This window comes from Thermobia domestica, chromosome 12, assembly GCF_964235325.1.
Source record: "Thermobia domestica chromosome 12, izTheDome1.hap1.1, whole genome shotgun sequence".
Taxonomy (NCBI): domain Eukaryota; kingdom Metazoa; phylum Arthropoda; class Insecta; order Zygentoma; family Lepismatidae; genus Thermobia; species Thermobia domestica.
Genome location: NC_137465.1, coordinates 139,826,654 through 139,843,742, shown reverse-complemented (window position 1 = coordinate 139,843,742; position 17,089 = coordinate 139,826,654). Strand labels below are relative to the sequence as shown.

General features: G+C 33.4%; 2 protein-coding genes across 3 annotated transcripts in view; both read right to left on the bottom strand.

Moving 5' to 3' along the window:
- LOC145666685 (protein FAM169B-like) overlaps positions 1–17,089 on the bottom strand; it is a 103,530-nt gene that overhangs the window by 82,329 nt on the left and 4,112 nt on the right. The gene's annotated exons all lie outside the window — the stretch shown is intronic.
- sra (RRM_RCAN_like domain containing protein Sra) lies at positions 1,374–17,061 on the bottom strand. The gene has a single exon (XM_081734159.1). The coding sequence runs from the start codon at positions 16,670–16,672 to the stop codon at positions 15,887–15,889; it is 786 nt and encodes a 261-aa protein (XP_081590285.1). The 5' UTR covers positions 16,673–17,061; the 3' UTR covers positions 1,374–15,886.

Genomic DNA, 17,089 nt, shown 5'->3' with positions numbered 1-17,089 from the left:
GCTTAATTAGAAAGTCAAATGAATAAAATGCAAGTTTTCTTTTTTTTCTACATGTTTTTATATTGACCGCAAAACATGAACATCTAATAGCGTCAGCGCCACAATTATTAGCAATTCATACATACGGAGAAGAATACGAACAAATTACAAGATGTATTTTTGCTTAATACTTTACTCACACGCTTATGTTCACTACAATTATTTAATTTAATCAATAATTGCAAATAAAAGAATAAAAGACGATGTTGTATGAACTGAAATAACAGTCAAAAGCAATAAATACACGCTGAGTAATTATTCGAAATACTATATGGCATCAATAGTTTGAAACCCCTTTCATACGTAACCAAAGTTTCTAAGTTATCCTCACCAAATTATGAGTGTACTGTGCCTAAACTTTGAAATAACTTAAGAATAGAGCAACACACACAGGAAAGTGTTATGTTCCATAGCTATCTGTTAAAAATTAACGTGTGTTTCCACAGTGAAACTATTATTCACCAATTCCTAATATGTCTCCTGGAAAATTTAATACTTCGAAATTTTGATTCGGTCTTATTGCTTTTATTCACTATTTTAGTTTCATATCCTTTACTAGTATTTGCATATCTTCAACAATAAAAAGAACGAAAAGCAATTTGTCAATAAGCTCACAGTTTATTTAAAACAGTAAACTACAGCGGTTGTATAGTTACTAAACTGTGTTCTTGAGTACATAGTTCAAAACCAAAGAAATTTCCTAATCTCTATTGAAAGCCTCACTGGATTGCGTACGTCTGATAGTCTATTATGAGTAAAAGCATGATTGTGATATAAATATAAATGAGACACAGTAGAGGCATAAGTGCCACACATTTCTACATACAAAGAAGCGGAATAAATATTGTACTATACACAGGTTACATACTATAAGTCTTGTTATTAAAAGTTTGAAATACATTTATAAAAGTGGGATGAAAACCATTATGTGTATTTCAACGAAATAACTAATCCTAACACAATATAGGGAACACATTTTGAGAAACTATCTTTTCACAATATTTGGGCACTGATTGTCTATTAAAAGCTCGATTTTCTTTTATCAGGAGCAAAACAGTATAAAATTTGTTTTTTCTCTTGAAACAAATCAGATTATGGCCATGAATACAGGTCTCTTGAAAAACTGTGTGCGAATAGGATACACATTAGAATCAAATGCATAAATAAAAATACAATAATTTATAACAGTTTGAAAGACTATCATGATCAAATATCAACCTAATTATATGCTTAAAAGACAAACCTCATACACTCCAGTATTCTGAATTTGTGTTCATTGGTCAAAATACATTGTCATGTCTTAATTTTGTTTGTAATGATTTTTTTCTTATTAGTATCAGTGAAATTTGTAGCAATGGGTAACATGAATCAACACAGAATAATAATGATAAAGATTCGATCATAATTCATCTTATATTCTTTTATATACATGAAAGACATTCGAAATAACTTTATCAAGAAATGTATAGATAGTATGCTTGCTCTAGCAATAACGTTAAGAATGTCACTACAGAAGTACATAATTACTACGCACACTAGAATTATAGATATTGTTGTATGAAGTTACCAAAATAACAGGGAAGTTTAATAGCACAGTTCATCGGCATTCTATTACAGTAATACAGATACTGAATGTTTCCTCTCTCTCTCACACACACACACGTATATATATTTTTTCAATGGAAATAAAACATATTAAGCAAATGTGCATGAAGACTCTCGATGTCTAACAGAACCTACTCAAGAAAAGCAAATATGATAGTGCAACTTTACAGGACTTAAATGTAATATATACAAGTTAATGACATTAAATTACAGAAGAATGAGTATTCATAGATAAAAAGGGGCATCAATGTAAATAAATATATTTCTACGTAACAGCGTAATTACGAAAATTACAGTTCAGTATCATTGCAAAACTGGAGAGTTGTTTATGGTACTTTCCTCTCAGCAGAGTGTTTTTTCTTTTCTTTTTCTGACGAAAATATATATATTTCTTTTAATACCCTGTTCCTTTGTTACATTGCTCAAGATATATTTACATATATACAATTAGGTATCATTTTAGTTAGTGTTTGAAGTAGGTAATCAAAATAAGGGAATGCACACTAATTTTTGGGTAACAGTATTCTCCCCACTTCGAACACTAATGTCAATCACAGACTTTGCCATTCCATTGTTTTAGAATTGTTTGAGCCTGAAAAAAATGGATCGTAGTTCCGCTGAAAATAACTGATTCTTCAAAGCACAAAAATAAGCCAAAGACATTTATTTTATGCTCACATACTATGAATTCTAATGTAAAATTACCAGATAAGGTATATATGGGAATTATTTCCGTACTAAAATTTATTAGATTAATATGATATAATTAAGTATAAATGCGAAAAGAATCATGGTATATTTTTAAAAAATTAACATAACTAGTAATCACAGGAGAAAATGATTTTAGAGATTTTGAGATCAGTTTAGTGTCAGTAGAAATAAAATATTTGTTTTTAGCATAAACAAATATATTATTTCATACTGATCAATTTTCATGGTAGACGTTAAGTCCTACAACACAAATTATATGTGAAATTAACGCTACTTCATGATCGATAAAATTCATTTTTAGTGTTTATCTTTTTCGTTTCTCTTTATTGGAATTCGGATTTAAATTCGAAAGAAGCACATTACACAACGTCCGAATTTAACCGAATATGAATTTTCTGTTTGAATTAACATCTCTCCACATTGTTCAACTAATCAATAATAATACGGATTTTTAAAGTCTACTTTTCAAGATCTTCCTTTATGGAATACACTGATATAATTAAGCATAATTTACAACATTTACTATAACAAAAACAGATTTAATTTAAATTCGAATAGTTATATATCCAAAGATATAAGTCTTTTATTTTCCACAGATAGTTTACCTATTACGATACCGGTACTGAAATTATAGCTATCCTATTTTATTCCGCATTGTTTCTTGATTTGTTTTTTTTATATATATGAAATAGAATGCGACCCAGAATTCTGTTGGCCATTTACGTGCTAAATGTGGAAAATACTAATAATAATAATAAAAAAAAAAAAAAAAAAAAAAAAAAAAAAGCAAGCAAGCAAGCAAATAAATTCTCTACGGGATAAAGAGGAAAAATTAAAACAATCATTATTTCAACTCAGGGGATACCTTGAAATAATTTTCTAAAAGAAGCACACACCTTGAAATTTCCCACTCAGTGACTTCAAATATATATACTTGCTTTAAATAATTTCACAATTCCCATAAATACTATAAAAGTGTGCTTTGACAGCTTTACAAATTTGAATCTGCAACACAATTCAAAGCAACAGTGCAAGTGAAATAAGTGAAGAAACAATAGATAAAATATTTTAATACTTTCCTTCTATTCATACCTGGAGAAATTGACTTCTAGTATATTCAACAAACTATCATAGGAAGTGCAGGAAATGAAATAAAAAAAAAGTAATGGCAAGTGTGGAGTGGTTACATAAAATTACCTCTATCATATTTCATGCATCTACAGTATAAAATCTTAAAGTGTAAATATTGTTCTATTCTCATTTTTTAATGCACAATTAAAATAGATTTAGCATATTTTATACGAAAGAAAAGTAATCACTTAAACATCTTTGAATTCACTTGGAGCGAGATGAAGGACATTACTAGGCAATTCCTTCATCCTTGACAGTGTTGTCACTCTAATTTGGACAATTTTGCCAACTACTCAAAACTTACTTTCCAAAATAAATTAATCTTTAGCAGCCTAAAGGGACAAATGTTAAATGCAAATTAATAATTATGTAATTCTTAGAGTAAGAATGGATAAAAAAAGCAGGAAAATACTAGAAAAAAAAAAAAACGAACATGTTGCACACTGCATTATCACGGTCCAGGATCGAATTACGGTTCCTTTGAACCACACGTGAGCGCTGTACTACCGATCCAGTCTCCCCTATCTTCAGCGACACATCAATAATGACTTGACATAATCTGTAGTTGGCAAGCATATTATTGAATAGTCGGCAAAAGTGAAAGTAAACTAGTATATACTTGATGAATTCTACTGAGAACTTCCATTACTTTTGTCAATCTTTATCCAAAATCTTTGAAAGAACAAACGAAAATATAATAATGTAATCAAATGATTGGCTGACTGCTATTCGAACATAAAATGATTCATGCAGATACATGCGAGCACAATATTATTTAAATGTAAGCTCTAGAAAGAAATGATCTAAATTTAAAGTAGCTCATTATTGAAATTCTGTGGAGAAAATAATTAAAATAGTTATTTCAAAGAGGATTCTTTATATGGAACCAAGGACCATACTATCAAATCTTAGTTGAGGTAAGCTAAGTTTGGAAAGTAAGTTTATGACAGAATGCAAAACTCTCATGTCTCGTGAAATATTAAGATGCAAATATCATTTGGTGTTTCGTCTGATCTTAAGTATGCCCGAATGCCAATCGTTTAAACTTGTCAAGAATCTATTTTTTCGTACTATGTCAGAGAGATTTATACTGGATATAGGCCCTGTATTAGCTGACGTATTTATTTCTAAAACACTGAATTACTCAGTTTATACACTATTGCTAATTTTCTATCATCTCTTTACTTCGGTTCCACAACTTTCAATTCTCCACCCACCTTGAACTGCACATGCAAAGAACTGGCAACCCTATCCCTGCGCTATTGGGTATAAGTCCCGCCCAGCTGTGGTAGCCAAATAGATTGGAAAGTGCCATCTAACAAAACGATGGTGAAAGCAACTTTATTTAATCCATCGGTTTGATTTTATTTCTGTTTTATGTAGTCATATTTATGACAAGTTTTCGAGATAAACGAGCATCAAACAAACACTTAAAATCTGACGAATGAGTCTTCATAAGAACTTATTCAGTAAGTACTGCTTATTAATACTTTTTCTGGTCTAGAAGGGAGTATGGAAACAAGTATATACGTGATAACTAAGGAATCGGTAGAAGAGGGAAGGAAAACTTAGCAAAATTATAACTACCTTTATGCTCTTCCAATAACAAAGAAATGAGTCACTTTCCTTTATCACACGATATATCTGCTATATTCGTTACGTGCGTTCAGAAGTGAAAATTTTAGTTCTTAAATTCAATATTTAATTTTATCTGATGACTTGGTTTAATTCTTTGCTATTTTTGATTTCAAGTAAACTGTCATGGATGATATTGCAATTGGACAAATGAGGCGCCTGATATCAAAATCCTCCACATCCATTTCGCTTAGTTTCGAGTAATCTCGCAAAACGTGCAGCGAAGCTCCATATACATGAGTAAAAAGTCCCATATTTGAACTAGTTTGTCAGTATGAAATATTAAGCTTTTAAACAAAATTCCGTTTCCATGGAATTCCTTTAGATCAAACATATGACAAGCGATATGTAACTCAATTTTGGTAATTAAAAAAAGTAAAAAAACTTTTGATACTAGGCGCCTCAAATAGAAAATATAGTAATACAACATTGACCGATTGTTCCAATATTCAGAATCCAAATAAGTAAAAAGTCGAAGCAAAAAATGCAGAACATGGCAAGATATTTAATATGTACCACTAGAGAACATACGCTGTTTAACGTCCCTTTTCAGCAGCAAGTCTATTTGAGACATGGACCTACAATTAAAAGGTGGAATCCTAACCACCATATTGAACTCAAATTCCAATGTTCTCCACGGGGAATCGAACCCGGGACCTCGTTCACCAAAGGCGCGATCGCGCTAGTCACTAGATTAGCGGGGAGGAGAAAGAACATACTGTATGTTATTACAGAGGCAATTGGCTCAACTAGTTCACAATGTAAATCACGAACATCTGACGAGATCGCTAAAAAGTGTACAGTTTTAAACTATTATTTTAATTCTGCCCATATACTGATTACAGTTTAATTAGAAAGAGAGTATCTACTGATGAACCTAACTTGGTTATTATATTCACTGAACAAAAATGTTTGTGATTTTGTCAAGATACTTACATTAAGTTGTTAAGGAAGAAATGTTACGAACGGAAATGATGGAAGTTTTTGTTCAATAATAATCGGCTCGAAACAAGTAACGAAATGTTTATTATTATCGATCACCATCAGCCTATCTTAATTTACAATTTAAAGCTTATTCCTTCAAAGTGAGCAATTTGCTTTACCCTATTTAATTCGTGGGAAGAAATAGGGTAGGGTTTCTATAGATTCTGATTAGAACAATTTCCCTAATTTTCCTTAACTCCACAGAAACATGATCACAAGAAATTCCGATGAAATTCCCTTTCCTCTACAACTGATCTTTTCTGGTAGAATATTTGAATGTTCTTACATATTCCACATAGAAGAATATAATGGCAGCGTTTAGTTGAGTATCAGCTCACTAAACTTTAATGTTGCGTATGCTGCAATAACATTCTGTTACATGCATTTCAAATTCTTTCAAAAGGAAAAATCATCTAGAAATGCACAGTAGTCTTGTTTCACAAAATAATAATGAAATCTTTTCTATTACTCCTTTCAGCCGTATAGTTAAAGATAAATTGAATATAATTCAAATGAAAATTTTTAAGATTATCTATCTCATCTGATATTTAGGTAAGAAAGCTTTTATTTATTTTTTTTTCTTTCTTTCTTGACCTCGTTGACTTCTATAATTATGATAAAGCTCTTGCTAATTATTCTTTCCTTTGCACACAGTCGCTCTCTCCAAGAGTTTACCTTATGCATAAATCCCCCCTCCCCTTTCTTCAACTATCCTTCTTAACTCGTTTTTTTTCTTCTTTCTTCTGAGTATTCTTAGCAGCAACTTCCTGCATCTTTTGACATGTATAATCGATCTGTAATATTCAAACCTTCCTGCTTGTGGTAGCTAATTACGGATAAGCCTCATGCAATAACTATCTTTTCATACATATTCTCTCTACGATTATTGAATTTTCAAGCGAGACAGGTAACCCAATTTTTGCAAAATTCCAGCAATGTGTGTATTCTTCATTAACAACAACAAATCAGCTATAAGAATAGTTGAAAAACATAGCTGGTCACAAATTTGGAAGAGTTATCAAGTTTTGCAATACCTATACTAGAAAAGCCAGGCTGCAAGAACCCTCGGGATATCTCTCTGTTGAACGTTACTTACATAAAAATTTTAAAAATTATAACGAGACTCATAGGAAGACCGAAGAAAAGATTCGCAGTACTATAATGAGAAATCTTAGAAAATTAACTATAATAGTTTGGAGGGAAAAGGCAAGAAATAGAGAAAAATGAAAACACATCCTGAAACCCAAGACTGTATGGATTATAGCTCCATTAAAAAAGACAGACTGGAGAATGAATACTTAAGTAATTTCGGGAACCTAGCCATCAATTATGATTGAAGTATGAAATTCTATCTAGGATAGTGGTGGCTAAACCACAGCACGTAGGCAACTAGCGAGAACCAGATACTTACTAAGTGGCACGGACAAAATCGCCATAAACATAAAAAAAAAGAAGTTATTGCTAAGCAGAACTCAGTGCACATAAAATATGGCACAAGTACTATAGGCAATCCGAATATTTCTTTTACTGTACAATTATGTAGTATATCCTCCTCTTTAAGCTAAATGACATTCCCATATTTCTCTATACGCTTGTAACAGAAGTTTTCACTCCGATTTCTCACCTATGGTAGCATCTAAGTGTTGATTTTTCAGTAATCTGAATCTCTTAAGATACCCTATAGCTATTGGTTTCAGACATTAAGTGTAACATTGTACATTTGTTCTTAACAGATCTTAAATAGAGATTAAGGTATGCAAGGTACTTTTAAGATAGATACAGCGTATGAAACGTGAGGGATTTTGTTCTAGATTAAAGCTGGAGTAACTAGCCAGCCAAATTTTCAAGTGACAGGCTTCTGTCTATAATATTTCTGTGGGAGCATTGAGGTGGTCATACCGCTGAGTCACAAAAGGATAAATTGTATGAATTGTGTGATTTTAATTAGGTTATATTTGAAACGTAAAATTTAACCTCAAAATATCAGTCACCGACAATTAAGCCTCCGATTCTTTATTAAAATAATCATGTTCTTTGAAATTACGAAACTTAATGCGGTTATTATTTTTACTACCTCTTTACAAGTTTACAAGTTTCATAAAAGTACGAAATATTGGGTTGATTCGTTAATTTGACCAGTTTATTCTCAGTTTTTGTTTGTTTTCAGTTGTCGGGGATAATAGCAAGTTTGGTTTGGTGCTGTGAAATATACCAAATTGTTGCTATATTATCAGTAATGCGTATCACTATTTGTAATTTTGCTTGGACCTAATCAATTTTTGTTTTTCAGGGTCTGAAGTATGGAGTGTCAAGTTGAAAAGAGGGGTCGTCTCCCACACGTTCTCCTGTACGAGCTCAACAAAGGTTCTAGCACATAAAAAGCATCCAGACAAAACTGTAAAGTGTATAGAGAGGATGAAAGGAACATCTGGAAATGATGACAGTTTCTGAAGTGGAAATTTAGACCTAAGCGATGCCCCATCTTCTGGTCGCTCATCACACTTTGATGAACATTTGAACGACTTGATCCACCACGATACACGTCAAAACATTTGGGAGTTGGAAGTGGGCAGTGGATAGGAACTGTTGTGCGATACCTTCAACGTATGGGAAAGGTTCAGAAACTGGGCTTAAGGCTAGTCTTTCGCTCAGTATAGACAAGAACCAGTGAGCTGCTACATATGGTTTTTTGCTTATCCGTCATCGTGAATTCTGTCGCCAGCATCAGCCCTTCCACTTACGTGTTGTTACTAGAGATGAGAAATGATGCGTGAATGTGAACTTGAACCAGAGGAAGGAATGGGTCAGTCGAACGAAAAGACAATACCGCATCCCAAGAAGACAATATTGTGTGTGGAGGGACATGGAAGGTATCATCCAAAGGGAACTCCTACCCTGTAATCGTATAATCAATGTTACTAGATACTGTGATCAGCTGCAATGTTTTTATGCAGCACTTACGGAAAAAATATCGAATAAACGACATGCCATCATCCATTTGGACAACGCTAAGCGACATGTGGAATACAACCGCTGCCCTTCGGTAGTTTCAATGGGAGGTTCTCCCTTATCATGTGTATTCTATAGATGTACCTCCTGCAGATTTTAATCTTTTCCAGTCTGTGTTCAATATACTCCGTGGCACAACCTTCGGAAACAATTAGTAGCTCTGAAATTCCATTACGGATTTCTATGCGTTCAAACAATTGACACTCTCCCGTACAGACATCCAACTACTGCCTGAAGGTTGGAAATAAGACTGGACAATGCGAGAAAGTACCATAAGCGGTCCACTGTCAATCCTCACACAAGAAATGTACCCATTTCTCCAAACGGCACATTTAATGACTTAACCCAAAAGTACTGTAGTATATCAAAATTAAGCTGTATTGTACTATATCAAAAGTACTGTATTATATTAAATATTAGTGTACTCAATAATTATCAATAACGCAATCACGGCTGTGCTGTTCTTTTCTGATATTCAGAGGATATTTTCAAATTGATGCTGAACAACGAATTACTTCCGTCATTGCTCATCTGCTTTTTTTTTTTTTTTTTTTTTTTTAAAGCAATGACAAATTTCACGACATTCATAAAACTTTACAAATTCCTCTAATGCACAAGTAGTGGTGATTTATTGGGGTTACCAAAAGCTTTCATGCTTATCTATTTCTGTGTTTAGATTCATGTTCACTTTACAGACGGTACATTTGAGGGGAAAAACAAATCAGAATTTACTTTATTGTTTTATTAAGGTAAGTTCCTATTAAAGAAATCGCGCTGGCAACAAAATTCTTTCAGAAAGAAATATTCTAAAAGAGGAATACTCAAAAGGATGGTATGCATAATTCTTTAAGAAAATAACCGAACAAAATTTGTACAAAATCAAACAAAAATTCACGGTAATCATCTTTCAGTGAATACAAAACTATTGCCTTCCTATAATCCAAGAATTGTGGCAATTTGTTTACTGCCGATAATTTAAGAAGCTAATGATCATCATTTTCAGGGTAAATAAATAAATAAAGTCTTGAAAAACAAGTATGAAGAATCTGTTTACTGAAATTATCGGCAGTATACGAACTGCCACAACTCTTGGGTCTCAGAGAAAGGTATCAGTTTCTTATTAACAAAATGTGTTCCCTGCATACCATACCTATCTTCTAGTGTTCTGAAATACCAAATTCTAAGTATACTTCATAATGTCCTGGGAAAATTCACTTACTCTAAAACGAATTCTGTCAGTCATCAATAATGGTGAAATTATAAAAAAAATTGAGAATATTCATTTCATAAATTTTATGCTATTCTGTTCGTGTTTACTTGCGCTGAGAAAAGAGTGACAATCTTATGTTTCGTGAAAGACTTACATTTAAATCGCTGGACGGTCATTACAGGCTACTACTTCCAAATGTAACTTAGCGTACGGACCGTCGAGCCCCCCCCCCCCCCGCCCTCTTTCCCTGCAGCAGATGATGGCAGAAGTAAGATTCAGGAGATATTAATTTCAGTTGGTTGGAAAGCATTCTTTTTCAGCACCGACGCTTTATGAAATGTGAACCTACAGTTTAAAGTAGAATACGAACCACTGAAATGCGTTCAAAATTTAAAACTCTCCCACCGAGAATCGAACCTGGGGTCCCTTGTAACTTCTACCTACTAGACCAGCGAGGAGGCATATTACTTCCAGTTTTGTAACTGCGAAAATTTGACATTTCTGGTCCACTCAATATTTTAAAAAAGCACTAACGTCCCAGGATCAACCATTTAGGTTAAAGCAGAGACAATGGTGAATGAATCAATGATAATTTGTGAAATAGAAAGTAAGGTAAAACTCTGAGAAAACCCATGCATACGGTGGTTTATTTTACTATGAACCAGGGAACTGGGATCATTCTTTATCAAACTACTGCACACTTCTGGAATTTCACAATTCCGTCACCTTTCGTACTGTTGTTTGTAGAAACCATTATGTACTTAATATTCGAAATAACCTTAAAAAATTGTAACTTGAATATAGCCCTCCCCGGTGGTTTAGTGACTAGCACGTTGCCCCAGAGTCGATTCTTGGTGGGAGTGCACAAAAGTTGAATTTCCGCAATCAACCACTTTCATTTGTCATCCATCTCCTTTAGCTTGACCGGAACACTGATGTAAGTGGAATATACAGCAATGCAGACGTTCGGTGTCAGAAGTAGCAACGGGATAAAAAGAGGAGCAGAAAAGAGTCATTCATGAGATCAGCAGACAAGAGGGCCAACAACATACCAATTCATAGTGAATGTCATCATTCACGTTCATTATTGTAAGCTGAAAATGACAAATCTGTATTTAAAAAAGCTACAGTGGAATATGTTTTCTATACTTCTATAAACTAAAACCTTACTTAACAAGACATATGTTATTGCAAGGAACTTAGTGACTCTGTAAAGAACTACATTGTTAATTTTCAGTCGATACAATATATACTTGGAGCTTACCGTATTTCACGATGCTCTTTCCATAATTATAATTTGCTATGATAAGCTAATTAAAAAATGCCTTTAATTTACTTTTATGCGATTTCACTTGCACCTTACATACTTCAACAAGTTCACAGAACAGAAGCCTGTAATAAGGCCGCGGCGCCTCACCTCTGGTGATGGGGTCCTTGACTCAAGCTCAGCTTCCGGCAAGTGGGCTTTATTGTGATGAACAAATATCGTGTGTGTAAATTTTCTCGTTTCTTGCCACCTGCTTCATTCTACCATTTCATTCATTATCATCATCGCCTCTCTTAGCCTAGGGCATAATCGTGCGACGTGACTCACGTTACGTATGTATGTGTATCCAAAAAGTTCCTTGTATACTTTCGATTTCCATATTGTCAGAACCTGTTACAGAACAAGTTCTATCAATCTTTCATCGTTATTTACAATGTTACTTTTATTTCTGAACGTAATTAACTGTAATTATTGAAAATCAACTATTTAGATGCTATCCAATGGACTTACTATCTTGCAGAAAGCCAATTTGCACTTCATAAAAAGATGTGCCTTAGATATTCTTGCGATCTCGTCTCTGGAAGATTGACCTGTTGTACATATATATTTCCCTTGACTTTTCAATTGAAGGAACCCTATAATTAATATGAAAATCTAATGCGTCATCCTTGCTGCTCTTACATTTGCTCCCTAAGTCTACATTATCATTTTATTTCCCTAATCACATGGGTAGTCCAGTCGCATTTAATTAACTTTACAGCTTTTATTACTTCTGTACAACACAAGAAAACCCCTAACTGAAAGCACTTCAATCTAGTAACGCTGTCAATCAAAAAATTCTCTCAAAACACTAATCGCTTGGTTTGAAGTGACCACCCAATTATAAAAACTAATTTTCTCGAACTAGTAGAGTTCGCCGTTACATTTGAGAACTTTTCATTATTATTATTATTATTATTATTATTATTATTAGCACTTTTACTATATTTATTGGTAAGAGCCCTAATATACGGTATTCACAGATTATTATTTCAGAAACTACACGATTGTCATGGTGACTAAGCAATTCAATGTAAATTACCGTATGTATCTTACGGTACGTAAATAGAGAACAGACAACAAAGATAACGAGACCAATTAGCAATGGAACATTTCTTACGAAATGTTCCGATCTATTTGATTGAACGGGCAATGAAAGATAAATACTTGAATCCATTTTCGTTTGACAATGCAATTATTCTTTCCCAGTTATCATCTGGTGTTATACTGTAGCATATCTATATTAATAAAAATGAATAATCTTGATTGTGATTCATATGAATTTTTAAATATAGTACCTTCTTTGAACTGGGATTTTTATCATATCACCTCCGCTAAAATATATATAGCAAATTGGGTACCGTAATTCAAATTTCACGCCACAATAATGGATTATGTTTATTTCTTAAATATTCTTCTTTCTTCATTGTTACAACTCATAAAACATTCTCCATTATTTCTGACGCAGACTTTCAACGTAAACCACACAACGGCAGTGCGGAAACGAACAAACTTAGGAAGGAAAATCAGTCATGCTATGTCCAACGACAGATTTAGAACAACAGAGGAAGAGGGAATCACGAGGAAGTTGCTAGACAACGAGGAAACGAGTGAAGACAGTTAACATTGCAGTCGAGTTGCTTCTCACCATTGCATTTCGACTGAAATACGCATTCTAAGAGTGGAATTCATGTATTCTCTCAAATATCTCCCATATACCTGTTTCCCAAGTGCGAAGAATGTGGTTCAACTAGTAACATTATATTTACAAATAATACTTTAGTCATAAAAATGTACTTTTACTATAGTTATACTATAGTTAATAGAATATTTTTTTTTAAAGGTCAAAATCTATCACATTGTTAACTCAAATCTTGCTAGCAATATTTACAGTATTATAAAAGTGACATAAACAAGTCCAAAATAATGAGAATTCATTGCTGACACAATTTAAATTTCACAAAAGATGTTTCGACAAGTAGATAGGCTATATTTTAACAGATACAATCTGCTACGTTTTCTTAAAATTAACTATCATGGGGTGAAAGGAAAAGGAATGAAGACGTACTAAAGGAAGCTAATGAAGGACGACATATCATGAAGATAATAGAAAAACGAAGAAACAGCATGCTTGCCCATCTTATTTGGCACTCCGATTGAAAAACCGTGTTGATAGAAGGAAAACCAGGAAGAGGAAGACTGGTCATAGAATATCTAGATGCAGTTACAGAGAGTGTACCTTATCAAAGTATAAAATAGCTCTTCCAAGGTAGAGAACAGTTTAGAAATTTCTATGTTGCTCACCAACCTATGGTTGAGGTGAACAAGAAGACATCCATTATGTATTGCAGGAATCCTAGTCAATTGTTATTGCGACCTAGTACGATTTCAGCAACAATTCTGTTACCTACAACAGACACACTAATGAAGAGCACTTTGTTTTTGTGTTATTTTTATTCAACGGAATCTTTTTTTTTTTTTTTTTTTTTTTTTAAATAAAATACTGCATTATTTATAAGAAAACAACTGATGTGAAATGCAACGTTATGGTATGAAACGTGTGTAAATATTGTATATTGACTTTATATTGGTACAACTAAGTCTGAGTTAATGTGTGTAGTGATCATCAACATTTCAATAACCTACTGTTGATTTCAGTTTTTTTCTATGAAAGAAGATTAAGTTGAATAAAATGTGAAAAACATTTGTGAACCCGAAGCTACTCATTAGTGTCTAGCTGTCGAAAGGCAACACGGCTGGTTGCCGAAATAATACTTAGAATTTAATAATCCGATATGAAATTTCAGGGCACATTATAGGTGAATGTTAATTAGTGTACAAGTTGTAACGAAAATTCAACATATAATCACACTATACGCCTGCCAACGGAAACATCAAACATCGGAAATATTACGGGTGTGGAAGATTCATTAGTTTTAAAGAAACGCAATTTTAATATAATAAACAGATACCATAGAAAAGTTAAGGATCACAAAAGAGCCATGTATTCTGCTGACAGAGAGATGTGTGGTAGAAATAGGGGTGGTTAGGGATGTGGTAGTAGACAAAGTTTCTTTTCTTGTCAGCAGAAATAGAATACACACTAAACAGCCTATGTGTTATCTTAAACTCATGGTTCTTAACAACAAAACTATCAGTGTCTAAATAAACTTTTAAAGGTTACAAATATTAGCAAAACTTACAATATTTTTATGTTAAAGGATACTTATTTGTACCTAAAATATATTCATTAGAAACTATGTGTCGTATGTCTTTAACGCTTTTCAATATTATTCTTTAAAAAAAAAATAAAAAGTTTTACATATATTCACGTTATGCTGCATTTTCATATTCATCTACAAGGAAACAGCTTGAAAATGAATATCTAAAAATTACTTTTCGTCTGTAGTGAGTTAAAAATCATCTTTAGTTTGCTTATGTAATAAGCATAAGTATCAAAGCTAATCTTTAAGAAATAAGCTGAATATTTATGACAATATTTGAAAGTACGTCAGTAAAATCCGGGTTGACTCGAGATCATAAGCAATTTCCTCATAAGCTGTTGTGCACACACTACTCCTATTGGAGTTCTAAGATACCTTGTCTGTAGCACGCGCGAATCATTGCAAACACGATTCCAACAAACAAGCTTAATTAAAATGTTTGAAATATGTACCTTATTCATTCCTTTTTAAAAATTTACAACTAGGCATAGTTTACTTCTAACTGCTCTAAAGTTAGGAAGATGAAAAAAAAAAAAAAAAAATCATTTCCTCTCAAGTGTCCCTTTAAATATTACATGGAAACTAGACAAGATCTCGAATTAACCCTCAACAGCGCAATATTTTTAACGATGTCTTTTCATTATTAAATTATACATGCCTTTTCACCACTGTATAAGGTAACATGAGCTTAATAATTGCTTTAGAAATTGACTAAAAATGACAAGTTGGAGCAGTTTTACTTTTGTAGATGCCTGCATTGAAGGTACAAGGATTTAATGAAATATTTTAAATCTATCTATACAAAATAGTATGTAAATTAACATATATTAGAAACATTAAAAACTTTAAACCGAAGACATCTACAAAAGTATACTCACATCTTTTTTCACATTTGTTTCGCTGCAAATATGCATGAACCTAAAGTTATTGGTTACTGTAGAAATTATAGGCCCAGAAGCTCAAACTATATACAAAGATCTAGTATACACAGTGTTTTTACATTGATTTCAATAGTTTTCTGCTTTAATATAATTAATTTCGATTAGGGCGAGCTGTCTGCACAATAGGCAGCTTTCTTATCGTAGAATTTGAAGCTGTTTCTTCACAAACATGTACAACAATACCAGGCTGATTTCCTGAAGGCGGATGTAATTCGTGTGCCCCACCTGGTGTCAAATTTGCGATGGCAGCTAACAAATCGTAATTAACCAAAGGTTCAGCTTCATCTGAAGGTTCCCACCCTACTGGTGGGGATGCAGGTGGTGATATGAGAAACTGCCGCTGGGGAGCCGGTGGGTGCAGGTGCTGGTCATTTCCATCAATTGGAGATACCGGTTGCGCAAAATAACAATTTATAACAGATTCTCCTACTCGTGCTTGGTGTAAATGGATTCGCGCCTTCGCAGCAGCCGCTGGACAATCATAGTTCACCCGCATTCGGCGGAAACTGCGAAAATATTGGAATGTAGCTGGTTGCCCGAACTGGAGAAAGAGCATTTCTATCTTTTTCTTTTCCTCGTCAAGTTTAAAGACAGATTTATCTAAATTTGTTACTATTAGTGAAGTAGGAAGATCTTCGTCACTAACCAAATCTGCTAACGTGCACGATCCATCCGACATTTGGCTATCATTTGTATGAATGTCTAAGTCGTCATAATTGGGATGCACATTTGGTAAACCATCTACTTCGTTAATAATAATATCTTCATCATTTGACATACACTCATCCATGTCACAACACACTCTTGAGTCTTCCATTTGAACAAGATTGCCTTCACATGAATTATTATCTTGGCTACGAAACATATCATCTGCCATGGCCAACACTTTCCACCTCAATAATTCGTCCTAAATGAGTTTTAAATTTAAAAGAGAAGGTCCATTTCACCTGTTTTCCTTTATATTGATTACACCGCTTGGTACAGTATTTCACTTGGCTTGCTTGCGATATAAGCCAAGGGCGAGAACGAAAATAACCTGTAATGATTCTGGAGACGGTTATTTCTATATACTTAACGAACGTATTTATTTTACGCAGTGACCGGTTTTTTTTTATAGACTCAAACACTTAGCAAACCAGGCTGTTTTTTCACTTTTATGTCCGTCCACTCTACACTCACATGAAATCACTAACCACCGCAATTCAGTTTCGTCTATGGTACACCCCCTTTCGCTCATGACACAAACTTCCTCCTACACACTCACATTCCTAAAAGAAATACGGCCCTATGAAAA

Coding starts and splice junctions, on each gene's coding strand:
- sra (XM_081734159.1), bottom strand. CDS start 16,672: ATGGCAGATGATATGTTTCGTAGCCAAGATAATAATTCATGTGAAGGC.